The sequence below is a fragment of the Manis pentadactyla genome, chromosome 12 (assembly GCF_030020395.1).
Source record: "Manis pentadactyla isolate mManPen7 chromosome 12, mManPen7.hap1, whole genome shotgun sequence".
Classification (NCBI taxonomy): domain Eukaryota; kingdom Metazoa; phylum Chordata; class Mammalia; order Pholidota; family Manidae; genus Manis; species Manis pentadactyla.
This window is the reverse complement of record NC_080030.1, coordinates 54,567,177-54,594,488: the sequence shown is the minus strand read 5'-3', so window position 1 is coordinate 54,594,488 and position 27,312 is coordinate 54,567,177. Positions and strand designations below refer to the sequence as shown.

Here is a 27,312-nt window from a genome sequence, read left to right as displayed (position 1 = left end):
TTTTACATGAATCAAAATTCCCTTTACAAAATGACATACAACCTACTACTTTCACCCAAAATAAGACATCTTTACCCCAAAAAGAGCGTCCGTATTCCTTTTACGTCTTTTTCTCCGCAGGATTTGGCTCTTGTTTTGAAATTGAATGGGTCTACTTTTAGCTCTGTGTCTGGGGAGACTGAGCCATACTCGCTGCTGCTGCTGGCGTCCTCCACCAGGACGGGCACGGGCAAGGATATGCTCCTCAGATACTCTGCTCGGCACGAGAGGGGGAAGAGATACTGCCTTTAGAAACGACATACTGAAAAACCTACCGAAAGGGCACAATACTAGTTGTCAAGTGTCTAGTTACAGTGAGTAGCAAAATTATGATACGTAAGGAGCTGGTCATGCTCAGTATACAGCCTCGCAGGGCGGTCGTGGGAAGGGCCTCCTGGGCCCTGGAAGGAACATCTCAGGGGCAAGAAACAGTGGAGTAAGCATAGACCCAGCAGGTCCCTGGGTTTTGATTCCTTTATTTTTATTGACCATCTGTCAGATTTTAGGAAGGTCACTTATGGGTCTCAGTTTTCACAATTTACATATAAGTTATGATGAGATTTATAATTTTTAAGCCCTGCTCCTCAGAAGCTTTTGGGTCTAACTTAGCAGCTTAGGGCTGCTTTGGATGGGGTGAGTGAGTGGGAGACTATGAATCTAGAACACAGGTTCTAACCCTGTTTTACTTAAAACAAATGGGTTCTGTCAGTCTCATGCATCAAGGCTCTGCTTAAGGATTCATTTAAAAAAAGGGTTATTTGCTAAACACAAATTTTGGAAGCCAGTGGACTAGATGATCTGTTAGGGTTTCTCTGACCTCAGATACTGTGATTCTACAGCAAACGTGGGCTTTTATTTTGACAGAGACTGAGTTGCCTACTGCATCAAACACGGGTTTTAAAGTAATTTTGCCAGAAATATCTTTACCAAACATGTATCCCAATACTACAAATGTTCATTATTAAAGAAGGTAGATGTAAAATTACAGAAAAGGAAATCCATGTTGCCTGGAATCTTCTTTTTGTACCTAATACTTCTGAATCAATAGCTGCCCCAAGTCTCAAAGACCTGGGATGCTCAGCAGTGGACTCCCGACTGTTCACTGTGACTGCTAATCTGTATCATTGACAGTGAAAGGGTGGTGGCCTTGGGCCATCAAGACTGACCACAGATGGACAAGTCTGGGAAGCACTCATCTCATGTCTCTGACTTATAAACATATGAAAGCCACATAGGCCTTCTCTTTCTTTTCTTCTCTTCCTCCAACTATTTTCAGGCTCTGTATCTTAAGATTCCAAATATATATATATGTATGTTGTATTACATTTATATGTAAAATTGGAAGAAAATATACCAAAATATGCCATAATAGTAATGACAGTCATTCCTAGATGATGTGATTTGGGGTGACTGCCATTTTCTTTTATTTTTCCAAAATTTCCAAACCTTCTACAATAAACAAGTATTACTTTTATAATCAGAAAAATATATGCTATTAAAAAAAAATTTTGCACAAGCAAATATTCAACAGGTAGTAACACCACATGACTGAGAACTTGATTTACCTAATAACACACTTAACGATGATCTGGAAGATTAAAAAAATATCCCATTACGTAGCAGGAAATGACATTTCTCTGAAAATGTGTCACCCTGACAGCTCTGGTCACGAGGAAGCCCTTCCATCCTACTGAGTCACAGCAAGAGTTTTCTAGCCATATCCGGGAGTTTCCTTAATCATAGCATCTTGCAGGTAGGACACACACCACACACTGATTATAATCAAAGATGCCACACATGACCATTCTATTGTTCTCTCCCACTTGTAGGCCAAGTGAAGAAAGCAGATGTTTCAGGGGCACCTAGTTTTGATTTCACCTGTAGGGAGGAAAAGGAAATGTACACAGCTTCTGGGGATAGCTGATCTCTGGGGAAACCACCTTATTGGTCAGTAACTAGGAAATCTCCCATGGATGAACTGGTTGATCCATCTGCTGTCATTGAGATGGTTATGTAGCTGAATCACTAGAAGGTAGGAAGTGATACAAAGCCAGGAAGACTTGTTCTGAGTTTACCAATTTAACACCAAATGTGTCACTTGAGTGCACAGAAACACTCAGATGGCTACACTGAAGATCCATGGCAGGGGAAAGTACCTGCATACAGCATCTCCAAAGTCGGACTGACCGTGGAACCCCTTGTCTCTGGAGTGGCTCGTGGGCCTAGCAGTTCATGGACTATATTTCTGGCGGTGTTGCTATAGCAGAAAGCAAATGAGGGACCTCTGTCTTGCTGATAATAGTAAGGTGGACTGAGAAGAAAAAGGTTTGTTGCGGGGGGAGGGCCAGACACAGGACTGCTTTAGAGAGAACATTGCTGGGAGTGGTCAAGGTCCCTGATGTACTTTGTTTCACTTTGTATTTAGAGAAAAGATTTCAGAATGGAAAAAATAGCTGCGAGCATGGCCAACTAAGCATTCAAGGCCTGGGATCACAGTTTTCATTGCTTTCAGATGTCTAGCCTCCAAAAGTTAAACATTACTGGCAGAAAAACAGATAGCTGAAGAAGGCTCTCCCTGTTCTTTTGGCTTGAAGGAATAGCCATCACCTTCGTAAGGACAGCATAAAAGCTCTGCAGTGGGGCTCACTGCTGATCTCTGGTACTCAGTTGGGGGTATCTTCACCACCTTTTAGTTTGGTGATCCTCTTTCAAATGCAAGTTGCACTAAAAAATGGAGGCATGCATCATTTATATGTCAAAGACAAAAGTGATGTTCCTTGGGATTAAATTAAATTCTACTAGAATGCTAGCAGGTGAGGACTGCCTATCGTGTTTCTGTATGTCTATGCAAGTGTGTGTGTATGTGTTTCTAAATAATAGAGAGAGTGAGGACTTAACTTACCCTGCTTTTCAGTTTTTTGGTCACATGTGATTTGATTACTCAGTAATGAGAAGGCCTGTGTCATACCGTGAATTTTAGGGTTGCTATGGATACTAGTTGCCTAAAAAGAGGTCTCATGAGGTAAAACTAGGTATGGTTAAGAATGAAACCTAATTATGGCTTACTTGAGAAATGAAGGGACTTAGAGATACTTTGCATGCCCTGGGTGCACAGCTCTGATTCCCTCCTCTACCTGATTTTAAATTAGACTGATTCCCCTTCTCTGTTAGGTCCATACATTCATTTATACCGGGTGTCTACTCTCTGTTGGGGTAGCCAACAGGACTTGCTGCTGGACTGAAGTGAAAGGTATTAAAGGGAAGAATAAAAAACGACCCTGAGGTTTTTAGCTCAAGACAATGAATGGATGAATATACTGCTTATATCCTAAGATAAGGAAGAACACAGGCTGAAGGGAAGTTCTTCCTAGTGGGGAAGGGGTGTTATTCAGCAGTCAGTTGAGAAATGTAGAAGGCAGTAGGATGAGCCTAGAGCTCAGAAGAGAAGACAGGGCTGGAGATAATGACCTTGGTAGTCCACTGCTTAGAGATAGCTTTTAAAGCAAAGGATGGCATGATTTAGGAAAAGATGTAGAGATGAAAAGAGAGCATAGGACCCCCAGACCTTAATAACACCAATATTTAGAGGAAAAGAGGAGGGGGAAAGGAGAACAACAAGGAGAAGACATGAAGCTGGAAGAAAGGAGAATGGGGTGTCATGGAAGCCCACGAGGACAGGGCTAAAGTAAAGAGAATGGGCATTGGGGCTGAAGGCCAATGAGAAGATGAGGAAATTGAGAAGAGCATTTGTTAGATTTGCCTAAACAGATCCCATTAGTGACCTTGACCAAAACTGGTTCAGGGGTCAATGATACTAGACACAATCGAGGGAAGGCTTTAGATTGGTGGGAATGAAAAGGTGATCTGGAGACACAGCCGTGATGGGAGAATAACAATAGGGTTCTAGCCAATGAGGCAGCAAGTGGTGGCAGGTGACTGATTAGTTCAGGCAGAAGACACTAGAGCACGTGCTTACAGGAGGCAGCGGGAGAGGGGAAGTCGGAGGAGGGTGGGACCCAGAACCCAAGTGGTGTTTGCCCTTCTATAGGAAAATGGATGCTCTCTTCTTCGTAAGGCTGGGAAGAGGGAGAAAGGGGTCCTAAGGCAGGTAGATTTATATATTCTCAGTGGAATGTATAATTATGATCAAAATGACTCTTGATGTATCTAGTTTCTCAATTATTAAAGATTTTTAGGCAAATGACAAAGTGTACTGCCTGCCTGGGGAAAAGCTCAAGTGTAATTATTATTAGAGGAGCATGCTGACAGTTTCTGGACAGCACAGAGGTCACAAATCCCTTGATATAAGCTCATATACAAGAGGGGTAGAGGCCTTGGGATATAAAAGGGAAACCTGCAACTCTACTCGTTGGCCTGCATGCTAACATCTTATCAACTATTAAGAAGCCTTCTGCTGTGGGGCTGGCTGTGAAAAATCTTAAAGAGGCTGGGAGAGCCTCTCTGATAGCAGGAATGTCAAAGGTGTGCCTCTAGAGAAGTGATTCTCATTGCTCTATTTTAGGGGTCAATGGGAAGGGGTATGAGTCCAAAATTCCCCAAGAGATGACTTTACCAAGAGACCAGGGGTAGGTTAGGGTGGGAAGAGGGCAAGTGGCCAGTCTGTGGGCTCCAGATTGCTGGGAGTTCCTGTCTAGGGAAGGGAGATGGCCTTAATTTAACTTCAGGGAATTGGGTGTGTCTCTGCATTGGGAAAGTGGCTATTTTCTAAATTCCTTCCATCACTATGAGAGCAGCCTCAGATCCTAAAAGCTATTCATGAGCACTAGGGACCTTCATGGTTTAAAAATATTATGGAATGGATATTATTAAATAAACCATTCTCAGAATAATCCACCAATAGCTTCACTATCCAATATGGTAACTACTAGGCACACGTGTTTATTTACATTAACATTTAAATAAAATAAAAATTCAGTGCCTCCGTCATGGTAGCCCCACTTCAAGTGTTTAATAGCCACATATGGCTAGTGGCTAATGAAATTGGACAGTGAAGATATACGACATTTCTATTATCAGAATTATAGACTCAGTGCTGGTCTATAACATCTCTCCAGATTGAAATCCTTGGCTTTCCACTCCTTTTTGATAATTCCTTTGCATCTCATATGGAGGCCCTAAGGGTCTGACCCTGTTTACTCCTCCAGCTTCATCCCTTCACCATGTATTTTAAGAACCAGCAGTGCAGAGCCACCTCTTGGACCCTTAACACAGAGTGGGGTTTCACACATTCTGCATTAACCCATGCTGGGGCTGACCTCACCTGGCTCCCCACTCCCCATCCACCTGTTAACTCACATTCATCCTTATTTATCAGGTGCCTCCTCTTTGGAAAGTCTTTCCTGGAAGCACAGACTGACTTCAACCACTCTCTCCCCCTTTGCAACTCCCCCTGTACTGACTAAATTATACTATGGTGTAGTTGACTTTTTTCCTTGTGTGTCTCTCCTACATAAACAACAATTCCTTAAAATCAGGAACTATGCCTTTATCATCCTTATATATTTAGGATCCAGCACATGGTCTGTGCACCCAGTGCATACACAGTAAGTATTTATTAAAGCGAATTACTTAATTTTCTGGGTGTGTGTGGTGATGGGAGAGCCCTCTAGGACTGGACAAGTCATGTCTCTCTAAAGGGGAAGGAGGATCTCATCACCTCCACCCTCCCACTGCCATCTTGAGGGGAGCCAAGCACAGTTATCGAAGGTGGAGGCTTCTCAGTGATGCAGGAGTGGCCTATCTTCTGGACAGAAATAGGTATAAAGCCTATTAAAAAATACCTGGGGAAGGAAGGGACCTGTACCTGTATTCATTTAGGAGAGTTAAAACCAGGTTACAGTTCATAGTTTTAATTAACAGGAGGCATGACATTCTCTCTAACACTCAGCAACGATCATAAATGAGATTTTTCATGGCTAATTAGGTTAGCACATCTGTTTTGCTTTCCTAGGAAGGGGAGGGGTTTCCGAAAGAACAAGCCCAGCCAGACTTGAAGCTGCACACATCGTTGGTACCCAGGAGCCTCCCAGATAAGGAGGATGAGGCTATTTGATGGGAAATCTAGACCTTATCACATGGTGCACCAAGATGCAGCTCAGCGGGCAACATACAAATAAACTCACCATTTGATCCAGCTGAAAGAGCTGTGGGAAGAAAAGCAAACAGCAACATAAGCACACATGGAGTCCGTTGTTAAACTGAGGAATCAATAAACAGCAAATGCTTGAAATGGGATCAATGTCCTTTCCAAACATTCAATATGCACATCTTCATCCCAAATAAACACCAAAAATGCCAACAGCAAATGAATCATTTCCTTGCCTTTTCTTTCTGAAATGAGTTATGGAGATCACTGCAAAAAGACAATATATACTTTCCACAGTTCTGGTAATTTATTTATACCTGGTAATTGTCTCTTCCTTTTTCTCAAGGGGGCTTATTATTTAGAAAGATAGTCTCTAAGAGGCAATAGGTATTTTCTACTGTCTAAAATTAAAAGAACATATTATTTAGATGGCTTGGAAGTTTAACAGTTCAGTAATAACCCTGCGGCACCTTAGCAGTAATGGGAGTTTCAACTCTAAAAGGCTACATTTCACCCCTTTACACTTAAACCTTTGTATAAGCAATGCTAAAATGCTATACAGATGCTGACATACTACATACCTACTAACTGGGTCCTAGCATTAGTGAAACTGATGGTGACACAGCTTGCTGGTACTGAAACTGAATGCCTGAGAACACTGAGCTAACGTTGATGCCAATTTCCAGTGATACCTCAAAACAGATCAGCTTACTTCTGGAACAATCTTCCATCTTAAAAGCTTAGGATTTCAGGACCTGAATCCTCTTCGATGCAACCACATACCTGAAAGCTTAGGTTGTGTCTTTTTCTTTTTGCTTGAAACCTTTAGGAACTCATCAATAAGCAAGTCATTAGCACAGGCTCTCTTGTCAGGATCTGGTTCAAAACATTTCAGTATGAATGCCTTGGCCTCTGCCGACATGGACTCTGGGATCTCCGGGTGGACTTTAAACATTCCCACCTAAGACATAGCACAATATGACTTCTGAGTCACCATCTCATCACATGAGCTCCAGCTTCCATGATTTGGTGCCCTAGCATAACAAAATCCTTTATCATATACTACAAACTCATGGCTTTTCACAAAGGGAGATAGAGTATTTTGCTCTAGATTGTGGAAAGTTTCCAAAGTGCTTTTGTAACTTTATCAATGACCTAGGTGTAGAGTAATTATCTTAAGACAGCAGAGAACACTATAAATAACCATTCAAATCTCAAAGCTTTAGAATACATTAGTACATTGGCATGTAAAATATGTATTTTTAATTGAGACACTGTGTTGGTCATAATAGTTATGTGCCAGAAATTGTGCTTGGCTTTTTCCATTCATGAATCTCATCGAATCCTCCCAACAACCCAGTGCATGGTTACACCAATGAGGAAAATGAGGCTCTGAGAGGGGAGGTAACATGGTTATGAAAAGGCAGATCTGTATTTGAACCTTAACTTGTTTGCCTTAAAGCCTGTGTTCTTTCCCCTTTGCCATGATTTATGAATATTTTCCCTGTCTGAAATCATTTATATTAAAAGTGATTTTTTTAAAAACTTTGAAATTTAAAAGGCAGAACTTACATAACAATTAGAATTTTCTTCTCATTACTGCCATTCTCATTTTTTTGTTTCAATTATATTTTCATATATTTAGTACAGAGAAAACTTCCTAAGGACATCTCTTTCTATTATATAGCTTATATGAAAGTATTATCATATAAATAATTTGTAAGTATGTGTAATAACTATATAGCCTTCACTCTGTGTCGGACACTTTTCTAAGGGCTTTGCAATTATTTTCTCATATACTTCTCAAAAAACCTTTATGAGGTAGGCACTATTTTAATACTTTATAGATAAGGAAACTGATGTATAAGAAGGCTAAATAATTGTCCCAAGTCATCATATAGCTTGACTGTATTGGAGCCTGGATTCAAACATTGTAAATCAGTACCAGAGTCTGTGCTATTTCATCTAAAGCATATTGCAGAATAATCCCTACACCGATGGGCAGCAGAACAACATTTCAAAGCGAAGTCCTAGAGACTGGTGAAAAAATTTGAAATGCTGACCAAGCAGAGAATGACATCCATCAGTGTCTCAAAGGGCAGCCTCACTGCTAGCTCAGGTTAGCTGATACACTACTCAGTTCTGTAAGCAGCAATATCCCACCCGATCATCTCCAAGCTTAAGGAAAACCAACTTCTGTACCAATGCAGAAGGTATGTAACACATGGTCCCTCCTGAGAGGCCACTCACAGTGAAGTAAGTGCTCTCCAGCTGGTCAGCAGCAGGGAAAGAAAGAAATCATCATCAAAAGATTTCTGCCTTAGATAACAGCAGACATGTGAGCTTCACATCTTGGGAAAAGGTCCTCAATTTAAACTTCCTTCTGTCTTGGAGGTTTGGCAGGTGAGGACTGCAGGGACTCAGAGGTAGGTCACTGCTTCTTTGTCCCCAGATTCCAAAGTTGCAGCAGCCAGGTCTCTCAGCCCTATTTCCCCATCAGGTGTTTCCTACTTTGGGAGGGGGGGGGTGCTGCTTCCCAGTCCCAGGTGAGTTACTAATTGGCAAATCAACAGGACAGAAGAGTAGACATACGAGAATAAGATTGATGTACATAAAATAGCAGTTATGTCCTTTTATTTAAAGGAGACTTCAAACTCTTATGATAGGGAAGTTAAGCAAACTATTGCTTTGATTAATACTTAAATGGATGAAAACTTTTCTATTTCCTCCATGGAAGATTTTCAGATTGTGTTTCCCAAAGGGCTTAAAGAATCTTCCATGGGATGGTGTTATTTACACTGCATTGTGAAATGAAGGTCAAAGGAACTTACATTGAATTTCACTATAGAAAACAAAGGCAGAGAGAGAAATCCTCAGTGTGAGGCGTATGCACGGATTTGGATGGGAGGGAATCTCCTTGAACCTGAATGTCTTCTCAGATCATGCTTACTTTGGTTTTGCCTAAAAAAATCTGACATATCCACGTGGAACATTTGGTAGCTTTATCCCCTGGTTTTTAAAGATAGTTGAGACATATGAAATGTGACCTTGAACATAGCTGCTTGTGGTTCTCCCAGTTCATAAAAGGGTGGTTTCCCTGTGGCCATTTCGATGATTGTGCAGCCCAAAGACCAAATGTCCGCTGCTTTTCCATAGCCTCTTGGTCCTTTATCAATTATTTCTGGTGCCATATATTGAAGGGTACCTGGGAATGATTCAAACATATTTCCACTTAAAAAAAAGGCAGATGAATACTCAGTGACAGTTTCAATTGTCTACATAAATACGACAGCTTTAACTCCATGATTCAGGTCATAATATCTCATCTTTTTTGAGTTCCAGTTTTCTCTGCTATTAATAAGTGAAAATCGCAATTTTTACAATAGATTTTGTCAGTGAAATAGAAGTAGTTTACCAATATTATCTGGTTATGAATAGATACTTTCTCATTTCCTAGGTAGTAGAGTATAACTGAAGTATCATTTCATTGGGATTTCTTAGAAACTTCTAACAATTAGTCATTTGAGAACAATAAGGAGCATATCACCACATATTTTCTGCAAACAGTTTTTTCAAATGCATAAAGACTCCTATTATGTGTACGTCTGATCTTTTCCAGGAAATGTCTAGGGCATTCATTTATTTCTTTAGGTCTATATTTCTCAATTCCTGAAATGAACGTTTAATTCTTCTGTCTTCATTCCTGTTTTTAAATCATGAAAGAATGAATGAAGATCCTGAAAGTCACAGTAAATAATGTAAGGCATTTTTGGTGTACTGTATCCTATAAATCAAATATATATGGCTTCTACTCTGTACCTGTGGTCCATGGAATAACAGGTTTAGCAAGTCAAAGATAGGTCATGAACCATCACTACAGACAAATCACCGGACGCAGAGTAAAGAATAAAATGAAAAAGATAGGGGACTTAAAAGACTGTGGAATCAGATTTGAAGAGTGTTGTATGATAGAAAGATCATTTCATGGGTAGCCAAGAATCCTTGTGTCTAGTTCTGGTCTGGTATAGCCCAGATAAACCCTCAATGCAGTTGCGTCATTGGCCCAAATAAGAGGCACTTCTCCTGTTCCCTGGACTGATTCCCCAAAGTCCAGGATGAGTCAGGAGTGCACCCAGAAACAAATTATTGCCACATCCCCTGCTTCTGATATGCAAATGTATAATCAACAAACAGGGAATCATCCATGATACCATACTGAACTATTTCCAATCCTGAGGAATTTGCCAAAAGAGCTACTTCAGTATTTTCTGACTCATTACCAAAGTGACAGACATTTCAATAAATACAGAAAACACCTTTTATAAATGCCTCATGCATAATTTATAGGCTAAAACAGCTATGTAAAATTTTCCTAAATTTTTCCTATGAAACTCACTATCATGGGCTGGAAATGGGCTGTTATTCATAAAAATATTATTTTTGTCAAGTATTATTGTCTTGCCTAGTTTATCCTCTAGACCTCCTCATTGCATGGTAATAGCTCATGTTCATGTTCACATAAACTGCACGTATCTGTTCTCAGCTTACATCAGCAACATTATTGAAGGAAGTATTTCACCTGGCCAAGGATAAGGTAAACACACTCCTCAAGGCACCTACCCTTTAGTAGAAAACTGCTACGATTCCTCTTCATTTATACTGTCCCTCAAAGTGATCATTTTTATGATGTAAATATAATCAAATGGTCTTTTAGAAAATATGTGTTGAAGCCTACCATTCCTTTTTGTGCTCTGGGTCTAAAATAGAATTGATGAGCGAATTTAAGTTGTACTAAATGAGTGAGGATTACAAATTATCTAAAATGTAGTGAATTTTAAAAATTGGGCAATTCAAGGAATACCTTAACTATAAATAATGCAATGTTCTCATCCATCAGATATTATTTCAAAAAAGCTCTACTTGCCAATGGTGTTTAATTATCCCTTGCAGAGCAACTGCCAAAAAATACAGGTTTAGTCATGTGTTCATATCTGCTCTCTTTACTCCATAAATACATGACACATAATATTTTATATAAAGAGGCTGTTACAGAGTTGGAAAATGAAAATGCAAGCCACTCTGAACATTGGCCTAAAGAAAACAAATGAGAGTTTTAACTCTAAAACCCCATACCTCATACATCTTTATTCTGAAGTTAAAAAAAATACTTTAAAATGGTCTCTTTTTGAATTTCCTTGCCTCTGCAACCACCCAGGTTGTCACTACAGCTTAGTGGCTAACAGCTTAAACTTTAACATCACCCTTCATCTACTCATTCATTCAGCAGATCTATATTAAGGGTCTACTATGGGTCAGGCAATTAGAATATAGAGTGGAGTAAACAGACAGAAATCCCTGGGCTCATGGCTTTTTTTTTTTTTGCAGTGGGAGTTACTGCAGGCAATGAACTATAGCATAATAAATAAGTAAATCATAAATAGTATGTTAGAAAGTGATACGTTTTGACCCAAAAGAAGGTGGGGGGAGTGGGTAAGGAGTGCCCGGGCAGGGTTGCCATGCAAATAGGGCAGTCATGACAGGTCTCAGTGAATGATACCTGAGTTAAGACTTGAAGGGAAAGAAGGACTCAGCCATGCAGACAGCTGGGAGAAGAGTGTTGCTACCAGAAGAAAAAGCATGTGCAAAGGCCCAGGAGCAGGACCCTGCCTGGTGTAATGAAGGCAATACAGGAAGGCCTTTGTTTCTGGTGCAAAATGAGCGACAGAATAAGAAATGTGGTCCAAATAGAAATGGACTTCAGATCAGGTCAGAGCCTTGTCCACCACAGTAAGGATTTGGGCATTTGTTTTCTGTGAATGAAATAGGAAGCCACTGAAGTCTCTGAGTATAATAGGGGCTGATTTATATTTTAAAAGGATCGTTGGCTGTGGTGTTGAGAACAGACACCAGGAGGCAGGAGTGGAAGCAGGGAGAACAGGTTGCCGAGGTAACAGGCGAGAGATGAGGGTGGTGGAGGTGGAGGCAGAGAGGAACTGGTCCAATAAGTGACACATTTTGAAGGTAAAGCCAATAGGTTTCCTTGCAGATTGGGTTCTTGTGAGAAAAGAGAGGCAGCACAGATAACTCTAAGTCTGGAGCCGCCATCAATTGAGATGGCAACGAGTGTAGCTGGAACAGGTTTGGGGAGGAGGTAATTACTGCATTTGGCATGTTAAGTCTAGTTTGAATGGTGGCCCTATTACTGACTAGCTTCGTGATCTTGGGAAAGTTACTTAACTTCTTTGAACCTTAATTTTCTCACTATAAACTGAGATAATGACACCTTAGGATTAGGGTTGTTGAATGAATTTTACTGAAATAACACATGTAAAGGACTTAACACAGATACAGCAAGCACTCCACAGAAAGTGGTGGTTTCTGCCGCCTTCCTTCTCGCTGCATCACCAGGAAGTGAAGCAGTGTTTCAGCTCAGTCCATCAGAGGCTGGCGAAGCCCCTGTCGGCGCGGAGCTGGTGCGGCCAGGCCTGTGGGGGAAGCAGATCAAGGCGCACACTCCAGGCCCTCAGCGACAGAGGCAGTACGATGGCTTTACTACAACTCTTTTGGGGATTAAAAAAATGTTTTCAAGAGTCGCAGAAGGCATTAAATTAACATCTTGACCAAGTAAAGTATCTGAAAGTAGGGATTTTCCTCTCAGAAGTTACGAGTCATGGCAGCATCTTAAATTAAACGTCTCTTGTCAAACTGACAGAGTATGAGGAAAGAAATGTAAAGACATTTAAAATTTCTAGTAAGAGTGGAATTTATGTTGTTCAACAACATACATTTTAAATGTGTTCATGCTGAGCCCTGAAATATCCATTGTGGTGAGGGCCAGAGGTGCTGCTGACTGACTGTTCAGAGAGGGGAGTTCAGGGAATTTCTCTCTCCTTTGCCCCACCCAGGCTACCAGAATAGATGCTTCAGCACAGTGCAGGGAAAGATGGACTGGAGAAAAAAGGTCAAAGCAAAGAGCAAAGGGTAGGTAAGAAATCTGAGTTGCTCATGTACACACTGCTGTGATTTCATCTGGAATGTTTTCTCTCTCTCAATTTTTTTATCTGCAAAATTGAGGTATTACCACCTACCTTATAGAATTCAGAAATGGGGATGTCTGGCAATTTTGCTTTATAGTAGACCAAAGATTATTCATTCTCTTTTTTGCTAAACTACTCTCTCTGATAATGGTAACAAGAACTGAGCCCTTCATGAGATCAGCAGAATGGAGCAGTAGGAGCTTGGAGAGACCAAGGTGGGAGTTGCAGATGGGCTCCTGGGCAGTCTTTCATCTCTCTGAGCCTCAGTTTCCTCTTGTCTACTGTTTCCTTTTTGGAAATCACTTTGTCTCCACCCTGTTAAGCCTTTGCCCTAGGGGCAGCTCTGTGGCTGGATTGCCTAATTTCTCAGGCAAGCTCTCTCCCCACCCCACTTCTGAGTTGGTGAGTCACTTCCTCTTTCTGAATTGAAATTCTGCAGTTATTTATGTTGTGAGTAGGTAATAGACCACAGGGAGTAAACAGATTAGGAAAGAGGGAATTCACAGTCCACATGGGAAGTGATTAAGGTATGAGTAAGAATTACAGTGAGGTTGGACAAAACAAATGTTAAAAAAAAAAATCTTATCAAAGTCATAGTGGCTGTTGACCAACCAGGAGAGAAGTACTGACATGAAAAGAAAAACAAATAAATTGAGACTTTCAAAAAAACCTTCAGAAGCATTAAGCAGGAGATGAGCAAGTCATATAAATAAAAGAGGAGGAAAGGGCCAGATCAAATTCTGTATAATGTTTTCAAGTGAGCATCAAACGACACCAACATTAATGTCTGTGAGAGCACAGACTAAATTTATCTCTCACATTACGTTCAAACACAGCAATTATTTCTTTAATTATGTAAGATCTGTATCATCACTGCAAAAACATACCAGTAAATGTTTCGGTACATGGATTTATGCCAGCCAGTCTCTTTGATGTTCCGAAGTCAGAGATCTTGAGAACACCACTATAGGTATTTATCAACACATTGTCACCCTGTAGAAAAAGAGAACTTTAATCAAATGTTATCCTTCTTCCAGCACTGTCTGTTGTTGGGTGGAAGGTCCAGTAAGAAAAGGTGTCTTTAGAACAAACAAGGACATCAAATCTGTACTCTTGATTATTAGTTAACCTCTGTAGTGAACTCTTGACACCATTTTTGTTTACATATTATGGGTTCACAATTGCTACTCGGGTCACAAGGTCAAACATGGTTCCTACTTGTAGCCTGCTGTGGTTTGCTGATAGCAGCTGCCATCTGCGTAGGATATGTGTATGGCTAAATTCAATAATGATTTTCACACTTCCCTTTCCTTTCTATCTAGTTTTACTCTTAGAATATTTAGGAATATCACAGATCAATGGGCATTTAGGTTGGTTCTTACTTTCCATAGTCCAGCCTTTGTCAGAAATGAATTAGTTCTGAATTTTCTCTTCTTAAAGATAATGTAATAAGTTATCTAATTTTAGTTCAATTAGTGCGTATATGATTCTTGTGAGAAGACGGGATTCTTTTTTTTTCTTTATCACCATTCACCCATGGATTCAATAAATATTTACTGAGTAGCTACATTGGGCAAGGATACAAAGATTAGCCTCTGAACTCCTCAGAAGCAGGGACCACATCCTGTTCAACTTGTCCTGCTGTGCCACCCCCCCAACAGAGCACTTAAAACAGTGCCAGGCATGGAGTGGAAGCTCAGTCTTTATCGGCTGAACATGGTTAAGGACTTTATTCTTTGAGTAGAAGAGATAAGAAATGAATATCAATAACTGATTCAGAACAGAGTGTTATATTTCCGCTATTTCTAAGATTCATTTATTTACAATTCTAAATTAAAACCTACAATGCAATATGACTGTTGCAAATAAAACAATTACCCAGCAAAGAACTTACAGAAATGGGAACTAGTGCATCCTACCTTTATATCTCGGTGAACTATCTGATTGTCATGGAGGTATTTTAATCCTTCAAGTATTTGCTTTGTATAAAAGCCAATGGTTTGCTCATTGTCTTTCAGTGGGCCCCATTTGGAACGAAGAAGAGCAGAAAGACTTCCTGTAAGGTAGGAGAGACAGTGGATAAAATCTTATCCCAACAAGTTCTTCAAAGCACATTAATAATGTAACATAAATTTAAGCTAACATTTATTGGTTATTCATGGTGGCCCAGGAGCTGTACTAGAAATTTGGGTTCAGAATGAACAGGAAAGTGTCCCTGCTCTGAATACATTCATTATCAAATACAGTCAAAATAAGAGGCTACTCAGTCATTAACCTTAATTCAATGATTGATACTAAAATGATTCGAATATGTATTTATTGTCTCCTAATAACCTGCCAGGTAATGTCACATGTCCAATTTAAAAAAAATTTACTGAGGTATAATTGACGTTTCAGTTTTAGATTTGATAATTATATATATTGTGAAATGATCACCGCAGTAAGTCTAACATCTGTCACAGCACAGTTACCTAAAAAATTTTTTTCTTTGACTGTGGATGAGAACTTTTAAGATGTACTCTGTAAGCAACTTTCAAATAAGCAATACAGTTTTAACTATAGTCACCATGCTGTACACTACATTCACAAGACTTATTTTATAACTGGAAGTTTATACCTTTTGTACCTCTTTTCCCATTTCACCCACTCCCAACCCGCACCCTGACAACCACCATTCTTATTGTCCATACCTATGAGCTTGGATTTGAGAACATACAGCATTTGTCTCTGACTGATTTCACTTAGCAGAACACCCTCAAAGTCCATTCACATTGTTGCAAATGGCAAGGTTTCATTCTTTTGTCATGGCTGAATATATCCAATTGTGTGTGTGTGTGTGTCTGTGTGTGTGTGTATCACTTTTTCTTTATCCATTCATCTAACAACATTTATGTTGTTTCCATATCTTGGCTATTGTAAATAATGCTGCAATGAACATGGCCCAATTTTTCTTTGAATGTAGACAGATTAAAACTTATAAACTAATAAATCCCATTCAAATATTTACTCCTCTTTAAGGCCCTAGAAATTTACACTTTTTAAAGAAAGAAAACCTTTTCTTACCTCCTGGGACCTGCTCCATGAAGATTTTAATGAAACCATTCTCACTAAAAGAGCCCAGATACTGGACAATATTTCTGTGCTTCAGATGCTTATGCAGTGCTATTTCTTCATGTAGGGGCTGGGAGTATCTAAAAGACATGTAGATGTTGAGCTAATTATGTAGCCAGACTTTGGTGTAAAAGCTTAAGCAATACAAAATGAAAACATCGGCTAAATACATGCCTGGATATAAAATGAAATATGACCATCTAAGGCATTTATTGCTCATAACATAAATTCTGTGAAGCTGAAACTGTGATAGGGTCCTAAGGCAAAGGTATCAGGCACTGTTGTAAGACTTTTGGTGTCTAAATCTACTCACTTCTCACAACAATCCCATAAGAAGGCATTATGAAGATGTCGGTTTTTCAGATGAGGAAATTGATTCACAGGGAGGATGACTAACCTACCCAAGATCTTAAAACTAGTTAAGTAGCAGAGCTAAGGTCTGAGCCCAGGGAAACCGAAATCATCCACACAACTCCCTGTCCATACTAACATGACTTTTTATTCCACTGGCCTCATAACAGAACTTTATCTAGGAGATTCTGCAAGATAAAAATTGCAAATAACTTTAATTTTCATTCCAGAACTTACGGAGAGGCCCAGTGACTCTTCAGTAGAAAACAAAACCATTTATATCCCAGGTGTCCTTGAGCTCCTTACAAACCCTTACCTTAGTGTGTCCATCAATTCTATTATATCACGATTTTTTTACCTAATCCTAGCCAGCCTTCATACTGGAAGACCAGCTTTAAAACAGACTTCAAAATCATACACTTGATGTACATCACTTTATCATAGTACAAAATGAAGTGTTTTATATTTCTGGAACCAAGGAACAACACTTTTGATTATCTGAAGTACTGTGAAACTTGTAGACTCTTGACAGTTCTGAATATTAATATTAATATTTTATATTTAATACACAATAGTTAAATTATAATATAATATGTAATATATAATAAAATATAACATTATATTGTATATTTATATTATTGTGTATTACATTAATATAATTATTGTATAATTAACTATGGTAGGGTGTCAGCAAGGATAAAGAGAGACTCAAAAAACTAATCCCTAATTTTTTCAGTTGTACAGTGGAGGCTGCAGGTGTGAAAGGCACTAGCCACTAAAACATAAAATACAAATCTGATGCCTCGTAATTTACTCTAGTTCCACATGCAAGAAATGCTCAAATCTTACAATGGCAAATCCATATAAGCAGAATGGCTTTTTTTGAATGCAAACAGCAAATATGAGAACTGGTTAGTAGTGAATAATATTATTTTCATGAAGCCTTTCAGAATAAGTTATAAAGCTAAAGCAACTAGCAGGTTGTAAAAATCCAAATTCATTTTATTTCAACAAACTTTACTTTTACTCAGAAAGCTGCCAACAACAAAAAATTGACTCTTATTTTAGATCTATTACTTATTTTATTTCTCTTTAGAATTGTTCTAGGAACTATAAAGACAGATGGCAAACTGAACCCCATAACAGGGTATCAGTTAGGACCATAACACTATTTTGATAATTGCTTTAATGAGATAACATAAGAAATACCAGTATATAGCGTTATAATAAGATACTTAGGGAATGATTCTCAACTATCAAGACATATGGAGGTTATTTTTTTCGATGGGGTTTAGAACAGTTTATTAGCACTAGTTAATAAGATTGCCCTTGATATGCATGAAATAAATTAGTGGCAAATACTGGGTGTGTTCTACAGATTAAGGAAATCAACATGAATAATCTGAAGCAAGCTATTAATTCAGTTTATGATGAACCAAAAGTCTCCTGCCTCCTGAACAACTTCTGAAAATCAACTATGAATATTTAAATATAAGATCTTGGAGAAGCAAAACACCACACCCCCTTCCTTATGTAACCAAAGAATAGCTCAAAAGTTACAATAATAGGATTCATTTTAGCTAAGAAAAAGAGCTCTTCTTCAATATGGAAATGCCTAACACCCAGCAAGTCTCACCAAATCTAAGTCTAAATGCCAAGCACTGAATAAGCATGAGATTGTTTGTTCAGGTTAATAATCTAATCTTGTCTATGGGAATTACAAGAAAATTGTATTTCTTCTCAATTAGTTATGACAATGGAAAGAAGAAATGGTATAGAAAATCAGAGATACTTTTAAATATTTAGCTTTGAAAAACTACTAATCCATATAGGTGTCCAGAGTACTTCCTCTGAGTCAAATTCCCACTACAATCACATAAACCAGTGGTTCCCAACCTTGGTTGGACATTTGAAGCTCCAGTAGGAATTTTTAAAAATATCAGTGCCCACGACTCACCCTAGAATTCTTGGAGGTGGAGCCTGAACATCAGTATTTTTTAAAGTTCCCCAGTTGACTCTAATATACAACTGGTTGGAGAATGTTAGAGGACGAAGCCAACCTGAGATTAACAACTACTTGGGATAGATTATGAGAGTGATTTAAAATTCACCACCTCTCTTACAACTACTGTGATTCTCTTAACAAAGTGTTTTTAGAGTGTGAAGGAAACACAGGAAACTTTTTGTTGTTACAAAAAGTTAGATGCCTTCATTAGATGACAATGTTCAATGTATGGGGGATCATGCATTATTCAGACTCATTCTTTTACCTTAGTGATTATCCTTTCTAATGCTATTTTTAAAAGAAACACTGAAACTCTCCAGGGCACACAGTTAAGAATACCTTTGTGTGTTTTATATCACAATAACATGATAGGCTTCAATGTAATCTTCTTTCACAGGTAACAAGAAGGCTTGTCAATCAAGTGTTTTCAAACAATGCACATTAAGTCAAATGCATTGTTTCACAATAGGACCTTTGTTGGAATTGGTGTACTTTGTGCATGCACACTGGAAATTGAATAAACTTAAGCTACAAAGGTGATTTTAAATGATTTTCTTCCAAGTACCTACTTAAATTCATCTGATGGTGGAAGGGAAGGGATGTTGCTAAACATTATCGAGTTTGCTGTTCCAATATGATAGTAACAACCATTTAAATTTTATATTGTTTCAAAATATACTTTATGCATATATTACTTAAAAACCTATATGACTATTTTAAAAAATTTCAACATGGTAATTTATATATACTATGCTAGGCATTTAATGAGTAACTTCCTCACTATTTCATAAGAATTCATAAATAAGTGTCATGAATTAACCAAGAAGAAACTATGCAACAATATCACAGAAAACCTAAAACTGAAACCATACATGTCAGACAGCAGCAGATGTTTGCCTACCTAATATCTGTTCTCTCTTTCTATGATTTTGTTTGGAAAAACAAATGGCCAGCTGAAAAGCTACTGAGCTCCTAGCCGCCCTTGTAATTCCAGGTGATCCCTTTCATCCAATGAAAAACATGGCGGGTATTTCTAGAAAGTTTGTTTCTTTTTTCCTCTTCCTGCTCGGAATGTAGACATGGAGGAGGGAGACAGAGTGGCCATCCATTTAAGTCACGCACGAAGGATGGAAGGGCAGACCCAGCTGGGGCCTGGGACACAGGCTGTGTGGGAGGGGGTGTCTTTTTTCAGCTTGGGGTAGTCAGAGAAGCCTCTCCGATAGCTTGAAATTTGAATTAAGAACAAAATGATGAAAATGAGGCCATCACGCTGAGTTCTGGGGAATGAGCCTTGGTGTGCCTGATGGACAGAGTGTGGGGCTATGGTGGAGAAGGTGAGGCCCCAGAGGGAGGTGGATGTCTGTGCAGGCGTTGTTCTGGGTTTTATGCTGGTTGCAATAGGAATCCACTAAAGGGTTTTAAACAGTAGTGATGTGACGTGATTTCAATTTCAGAAAGAGCTCTGTGGCTTCTCTGAGGAAGGATGGAGTAGGGTTGGAGGAAAGAGTGAGAGCAGAGACTAGTTATGAGAGAATCTAAGAGACCTGAGGCTTAGACTAGAGTTTAGCCCTGGTGATGAGACAGACAGGAAAGTTTCAGAACATATTACAGAGGTTGAGACAACAGCATGACTCACTGATGGAGCAGATGTGGAGGGAGCGACAGAGGAACCCAAATGAATCCTCGGATTCTGCCTGAACAGCTGATGGAAGGGTAAACTTAACTGAGACAGGGAAAACTTCAAGCGAGTACATTTGGGGGTAAAAACCCATAGTTTGGTTTAGGCCATGTTAACCTTGAGGTACCTTTCAGCCTTACAAGGGGAGAGGTTGGGTAGATGGATGATGACCTGGGATGCTCCGGCGAGTGTCCTTTCTGTAGAAAGCTGCTCATGTGACCCTACTACCACAGCCAACGGATAGGGGACTCCAGGACAGCCAAAATCAATCCACGGCACTAAAGTCTGGCCAAGTAAGGGCTATAGTAACAACGGACTCAGTCCAACCCTCTCTATTTCAGTGTGTGAATAACAACACATAGAAAATGTAAATAGTTGGTTGAAGGAACACTGTCTTACAGGGAGAAGATGAAATAGAAGCCATGAGGCAGCAGAGGCATGAGATTGGGAGAAGAGAGAATTACCGGTCAGAGAACCAAGCGCTGGGCAGAGCACTAGAGCGGGGAGCAACGGGTAACCCTGCCGCCAGAGGGGCTCTGCTCCCAGCACAACTCTCTTGTTCCCAAAAACCCTGCTGTTTTTCACAAAGCCCCACTATGTCTGCTTTATACTATTTCTTCAAATATTTCTTCTGCTCTTTTCCCTTTGTTCTCTTCCTGGTATTCCCTTAGGCATATGTTACACCTCTTGTAGTTGTCCCACCCGTTCTTGAATATTCTGTTCTTGCTTTTCAGTTTTGGAAGTTTCTACTGGCCATATCCTCAAGCTCTGAGACTGAGCAGTGTCCAGCCCACCAAGGGCATTCTTCATTTGTTACATGTTTTTGATCTCTAGCATGTCTTTTTGATACTTTCTTTGGATTTCCATCTCTGCTGATATTGCCTATCTGTTCTTGCATGCTGTCTACTTTATTCAGTAGAGCCCTTAGTATATTAATCACAGTTGTTTTAAATTCCTGGTCTGATAACCCCAACATCCCTGCCATATCTACTTCTGGTTCTGATACTTATTGCCCTTTCTTCAAACTGCACTTGTTGTTTTTTAGTGGACTTTGTAATTTTTGCTGAAAGCCAAATGTACTGTATTAGGTAAAAGGGACTGCTCTAAATAGGTGTCCAGTAATGTGGCGTGAGGTGTGGGGGACGGACAGTGTTCTGTGTTCTGTGATTAGGTCTCAGCCTTTCGTGAGCCTGTGGCACTTCCCAAACACTTCACAGTCCCGCCCTCCCCCAGGTGGGACAGGGCAGCTAGAGGGGGCTGGAGCTGGGCATTTCCCTTCCCCCAGGTTGGTTACGCTCTGATAACACCCCAATAGGTTAGACCCTGGTAAAACAGTTTCTCTGGCAGGCAGGCCTTGTTAGGAAGAATAGAGCTCTGGTGTATTTCAAAACGATTACTTCCCCTCTGGCTTCTGGCCAGAAGCATGAGGGGATTTTTCCCCTAATATTCACTATGAGGACCTAGCAGGGCTCCTCAGAGGCAAAACTCACGAAAGTGCAGGGGCCCCCTTCTCTGGCTGTCTCTCCAGCAGTGGCTGGTCCTGTGACCTCACTTCTGCAGTGGGCACAAGAGGAGCTGCTGATTTCTCAGTCTGCGCAGCTTTGCACTTGTGGTCAGGATGGGCTGGCGACTTCCAAGCTCCTCCCATGCTGGGCTGGAAGCCAGAACCTCTGGCTCTAACTGTTCTGATAGCGCCTATTCTCCATCCACCCAGGTAATAAATCAACCATTATCTGACATAACCGGAACCCAACACACAAGGCCATTCTCTCTTCTTCTCCTTAAAAGTCCTGTCCTTGTTACCTCAGTGGCGCCATCCTTCCCACCAGTGTTATACTGAGTCACTGAGTGATGCACAGCTGAACCTCAGAGGGAGCGAGTTAAAACAATGGAGTTTTCAGACAGAGTTGCATTAATTAGAGTATCACCAAAATATTTTCTAAAATGCTACACATAACCCAAAATACTTTAGAAAACAGCTTTTGTTAGCCACAAGTACCATACCTGCTGTCTCTCTCTGGGATTTCTTTGATAGCAATTCTGACCTGGTTGCTCAGGTCCCGACCTGCATAGACTATCCCGTATGTGCCTTTTCCTAAAACGACTCTGTCACCATTTTCATCATATTCATAGTCATACTGTAAAAGAAAAAATGGACACAGAATATTGAAACATTAGTTGTACTCTACATTTTAAACATAAACTTTTTCCCAAGAGCATTACTCCTTATTTTATCAGATGGCTTTAACAAGCAAAACAATAAGCTGAAGTTAAATGAAAGCATCAAGAACTATAAAGCAAATAATGTGTTCATGTTTTCACAACTGTTGTGAATACGTGGGGACTAGGCATTAAATTCACAGACGTGCTTCTCCAAAAGCCCACATGGATTCTTCTACCCAGTAAATCCTGTTTTCATTGATTCGGGAGGTGAGTATGATTAGCATCGATGTCTATCAGGATCTATTACATCTAATTAATGTTTCTTTTGTCTGTCACCTTTTGCAGAAATTTCATACTCTGCCAGGAGAATAAAACCACCGAAGGGTGGAAAGAAGACCTTGAGGTCTTAATAATTGACAATAATAAAGTAAGGCTTATTTTTACTTCATCCCCAAGCCCCCAAGGCCAAAATATATATATATATATATATATATTTTGCCAAAAAATATTTTAAAAAGAAGAAATAGAGGGAAAATTTCATCTTAGATGTAAAAAGGAAACATCTATAGCCTTAAACCCCAAACTGTCAAGCATGTCAGTCAAATATAGAAAACTGGATCAAAATGAAAGGGGTTCAGAGAATGTTTGGTAGAAACCTCCTCAGACCTGGAGGCATCATCCAGAAAGGCAGAGCCTTCTTCTTACATTGGAGCTACGGGACTCAGGGCTACCAAATGATCAAACCACATCTCTACAGAAGCCCAGTGGAGAACCACACACCAGCAGGAGAGGACAGGTACATTCTGTTGTCTACATTTTGTCAGAATATAAAACTGGCAGTCCACAGCTAGATTCAAGTCACAAAAGGGTTTGCATTAACCATTAAAAAAATTGTTCTCTAACATTTATAAGCCAACAAATGTAACAATGCTGATAAATAACACTCACTAACAACATAAAAAGTAGAGCTGATAAAATTACGAAGAAAAAATAGACAAACATAAACCACAATTGGTTTTAATGGAGTTCTTTGGAAACAGATAAAACTTGCAGGAAAATTTTAAATAGAGACCCTAATGGCACAGTTAACAAGTCTGAAATAACCTACAAAGAGAGCCTTGCATCCAGTTATGAATTCCTTTCATGCATACATGAAAAATGTGTAATACACGGTCACTATTTCACCACAAAGAAAATGTCAACAAATTCCAAAGAACTGGTATCACTGAGACTATGATCTTTGACCACAGAATATTAAAAAGACAGGCAAAAAGTAAATTTGAAAACTGACTATTGTACTTTGAAATAATCAATGGATTAAAAAGGAAATGGTCATGGGAACTACAAAATAGTTACAAGAATGACAGAGCATTGCATATCGAATACCACAGATACAGAGAAATGAAGATGAAAACATCATGGCTGTAAAGGATTGCTTTAGAAAACAAAGAAAAATTTTAAATGATCAAGTTAAATGGTCAAGTCAAGGAAATGTAAAAAGACCTATCCAAAGGCAGAAGAAGTGGGATTTTGGTTTGACAACATCTTTGTGCCTTTACATTTTCTTTGTGCCATGCCACATTTCCTACCTAGGTAACTCTGCCTCATCTTTTAAAACCAAGCTCTAGGAAGCCTTCCTCAGCTGTCCACCTGACCCTCAAAAGCTGGCCTGGATTCTGGTGTGATGTGCTTCAAAGGCCTTATGCCCTCACTCTCTCATGCATTTCTCTCTCTTCCTTCTCTTGCATCCAGCATCCCAGTCTGGATTCTGAGCTTTTTGAGAACTAGGACCTTATCCTCAATTGCTCTGTATCTAGTCTTAGCAGTATCTGGCTTGTAGTGGGTGTTCACTAATTATTTGCTTAATTAATCAGGCTATACACAACTTGAGAGAATCTTTTTTTTTAATCAGGTACAAAAAAAATTGATACAGAGTCAGTATCAGTTTATTTTTGTTTGAAGGGAGTTTTGCCACAGGGATATTCATATAGTGGGTGAAAAAGATAAGTTTAGACAGGGCTGCTCAAATTTTAGTTACTTCAGAATCTAACTATTGTAACACCAAAGGACTATTCTTTTTTAAAAGACTATCTGTGAGATGCAGAAGTTGATTCCTCTTGAACAAAGTGGTTGTAATAAAAATCAAAATGACTCTTAATAAGACCAAGGTTGATTGAAAACCACTCTGGTGGGTAAATGCTGCTTAGTTTCTTTTTTTATCTTTTCTTTCTATTCGTACAATATAGAGGCATAAATTGAAAAGGCAGGTTTAAGGAGACTTGCCTGGTCTGTAAGGACAGAGAAAATATCTATGTGATGGCCAGAAAAAGTAGAATGGAGCTGGGGGTCAAGGGAAGGTGCCTTAAATCCAAAATTTGGAGGAAAAGAGGGGCAGAGGAAGGAGTGTTTTAAAAAATAAAGGCAAGATTACACTGCTTATACATTTTGCATTCTATTTCTATGGCAATAGGTTAGCAAATCAGGTTGTTGCTAAGGGAAACAATTGTATTTTGAAGCAATGATGGGAATACTTCTAGAGCATCCCTCTATTGTTGCCTACCCAGAACAATCTAAACTGGTGCTGGAAAGGGAATAGCGTAGGAAGACAACACTGGAAAAGTCAAAGAACAAAGTGGTGATTCACTTAGTCCTTGCACTGTCAAGGACCTACAGGAAAACCACCACCTTCTAAAGGACCATGCACTTCCCTGTGGTGCTTCATTAGGTGAGCGGTCACCTCAAAGACCCAAATGGTGGCTTTGTTAATTGTTGGTCTGTACTGCCTTCTTAACATGTAAGTGTCAAAACATTAATAACTAACATTAACAGAATGCTAAAAACGCTGTAGGTACAAATACCTACTTTGATTGATCTCTCCTCCCTCAGATCTTTACTCAAACACCACCTTCTCAAAAAGCCTTCCCTGTTTCCTGTCTAAAACTGCACACCTCATTACACTGTAATTTCCTAAACCCTTCCCTGCTTTTCTTCTTAATACTGATCATTATCAAATACATATTTTACTTATGTTTACTCTCACTAGAACATAGCTCAAAAGGGCAGAGATTGGTTCTCTGCCTTATCCCCAGTACCTAGAAAAGTGCCTACCACATAGTAGGTGTCCAATAAATAACTGTTGAGTGAATTTGAACGCATGGAATCCATATACACCCACCAATGTGGTATGAAGATTATTCTAAGCTGAAAAAATCTGAATAAACAGCAGCCACATTAAAAACCTCATCAAAACTTCTTTTGCTGATTTAAGCAAGGACTCCTGAAAATACAGCTGCCATAATCCCCTCTCTAGGAGGTTTAGGAACCCTCTACCAAGAAGAGAAGTTACCTAAACAAAACTTATCAACACTTGCTGTACCTTCCTCTTGTTGCCCATTTGTTTCCCACCATGTGCTTTCCCTTGAAGTCCAATTAAGGACTTTTATTATTAAGATAAACAAACTTAACTAGCCATTCAGGAGCCACTTTGCATGCTTCCACATACATGAATAAACTTGCTTTTCTCCTGTTAATCTGTCTCTTGTCAGTTAATTCACGGGCCCCTAGTCATTGAACCTAAATTGGTAGAGAAAAAAGGTTTTTTTCACCCGACAGGATGAATGAATGAGTAACAAACTGATACTCAAATCATACAACACTGTAAGTGATAAATTTTCTCTGACAGTATGTTAACTGTGGGTGTTCAAATCGGTACAAAAATAGAAATAGGATGTCAAAGAAAAACAACCCATGTGCTATTTGATGGTTCCAAATTGATTTACATGAATTCTGAACAGTAATCCCGTTTGTTAGGGTTGTGAGGCAAATCATCAGAAAACGAAAGGGTAAGGTAGTTCACCATTCTGCAGATGCTTCAGTCAAAGCAAAGTGTTCCTTTTATCTTGCGTGTCCTCACTCCACCCCACAGAGACTCAATGTTCTCTTGATGCCAGTTGGAACGTAGGTATAAACAGGTTCACAGGGCCACCTGCTATGACTGCCTCGGGCTTGTGTAAGTCATATGCCCATGTTGATAAAGAGATGAGCACAAGTGCATGTAAGAAAAAAGAGATATGGAAGATAAAAAAGGAATGGAGAGAGGGAAAGAGAGGAGGAGGGAGAGAGAGCAGTAGGGACGGACAGAGGGAGAACACACATGTATGTGTTTGGGAGAGGAGTGAAGGAGACACAACGTGTTTTGTATGGAGCACCAAAAGACCTTAGTAATTTGTCTCTGTTTTTTGTTTTCTTTTCAAGGAAATAAAAAAAGAGGTGAAAAGAGAATGAGGTGATAGTGGCTTGTTTATCATATTCAGCTTAATTATGGAATTCATTGTTTCACTGACTTAACAGTGATTAAACAACTTTAAGCCATGTCCCAGCATCTACTCTCCAGTCCCTATCCCTCCCTCCTCAGTTTGAGAGATTGTTGAAACAATTCTGGTTTTCTCACCCCCACGTTTCAAACCTTTCCAAGCCTTCTGATCGAACTCCACTTCTGCCTGGTCTCCTGGCACCATGTGAAACTTTGTGATTAAAAGGGACACAGAGCCATTGTCCAACCCTGGCAGGTTAGCTGTGGTACGGGCTACTGAATGACACAGCGATTTGAAGAGCTGGGGCAGAGAGGTGGGCAAAATGCTGCGAGAGCTGGGGGAAGTGAGAGGGGCTTTTTGTGAAAGGTTCAAAGAAAAGAACGACACTTGAGTTGGATTTCAAAAAATTAGGATGGAGTCACCGAGTGGGGCAAAGCAGAAAATGCATGTGGAACTGGACATCTGCATGTCAAGCCCAGAGCAGGAAAAGCTTGGCCATCATGCAAAGC

The 27,312-nt window shown here is 39.6% G+C and overlaps 1 protein-coding gene across 3 annotated transcripts in view; it reads right to left on the bottom strand.

Moving 5' to 3' along the window:
* Nucleotides 1–27,312, bottom strand: part of MAP3K5 (mitogen-activated protein kinase kinase kinase 5) — a 192,477-nt gene that overhangs the window by 23,759 nt on the left and 141,406 nt on the right. For all 3 annotated transcript variants that reach the window (XM_036903698.2, XM_036903700.2, XM_036903699.2), the window contains 8 exons: nt 22,332–22,465; nt 16,246–16,373; nt 15,102–15,238; nt 14,070–14,175; nt 9,193–9,350; nt 6,929–7,106; nt 6,183–6,203; nt 76–253 (listed from right to left, as the gene is read on the bottom strand). In XM_036903698.2, the coding sequence (XP_036759593.2) occupies nt 76–253; nt 6,183–6,203; nt 6,929–7,106; nt 9,193–9,350; nt 14,070–14,175; nt 15,102–15,238; nt 16,246–16,373; nt 22,332–22,465 (1,040 nt within the window). The remainder of the gene's footprint in view (nt 1–75; nt 254–6,182; nt 6,204–6,928; nt 7,107–9,192; nt 9,351–14,069; nt 14,176–15,101; nt 15,239–16,245; nt 16,374–22,331; nt 22,466–27,312) is intronic.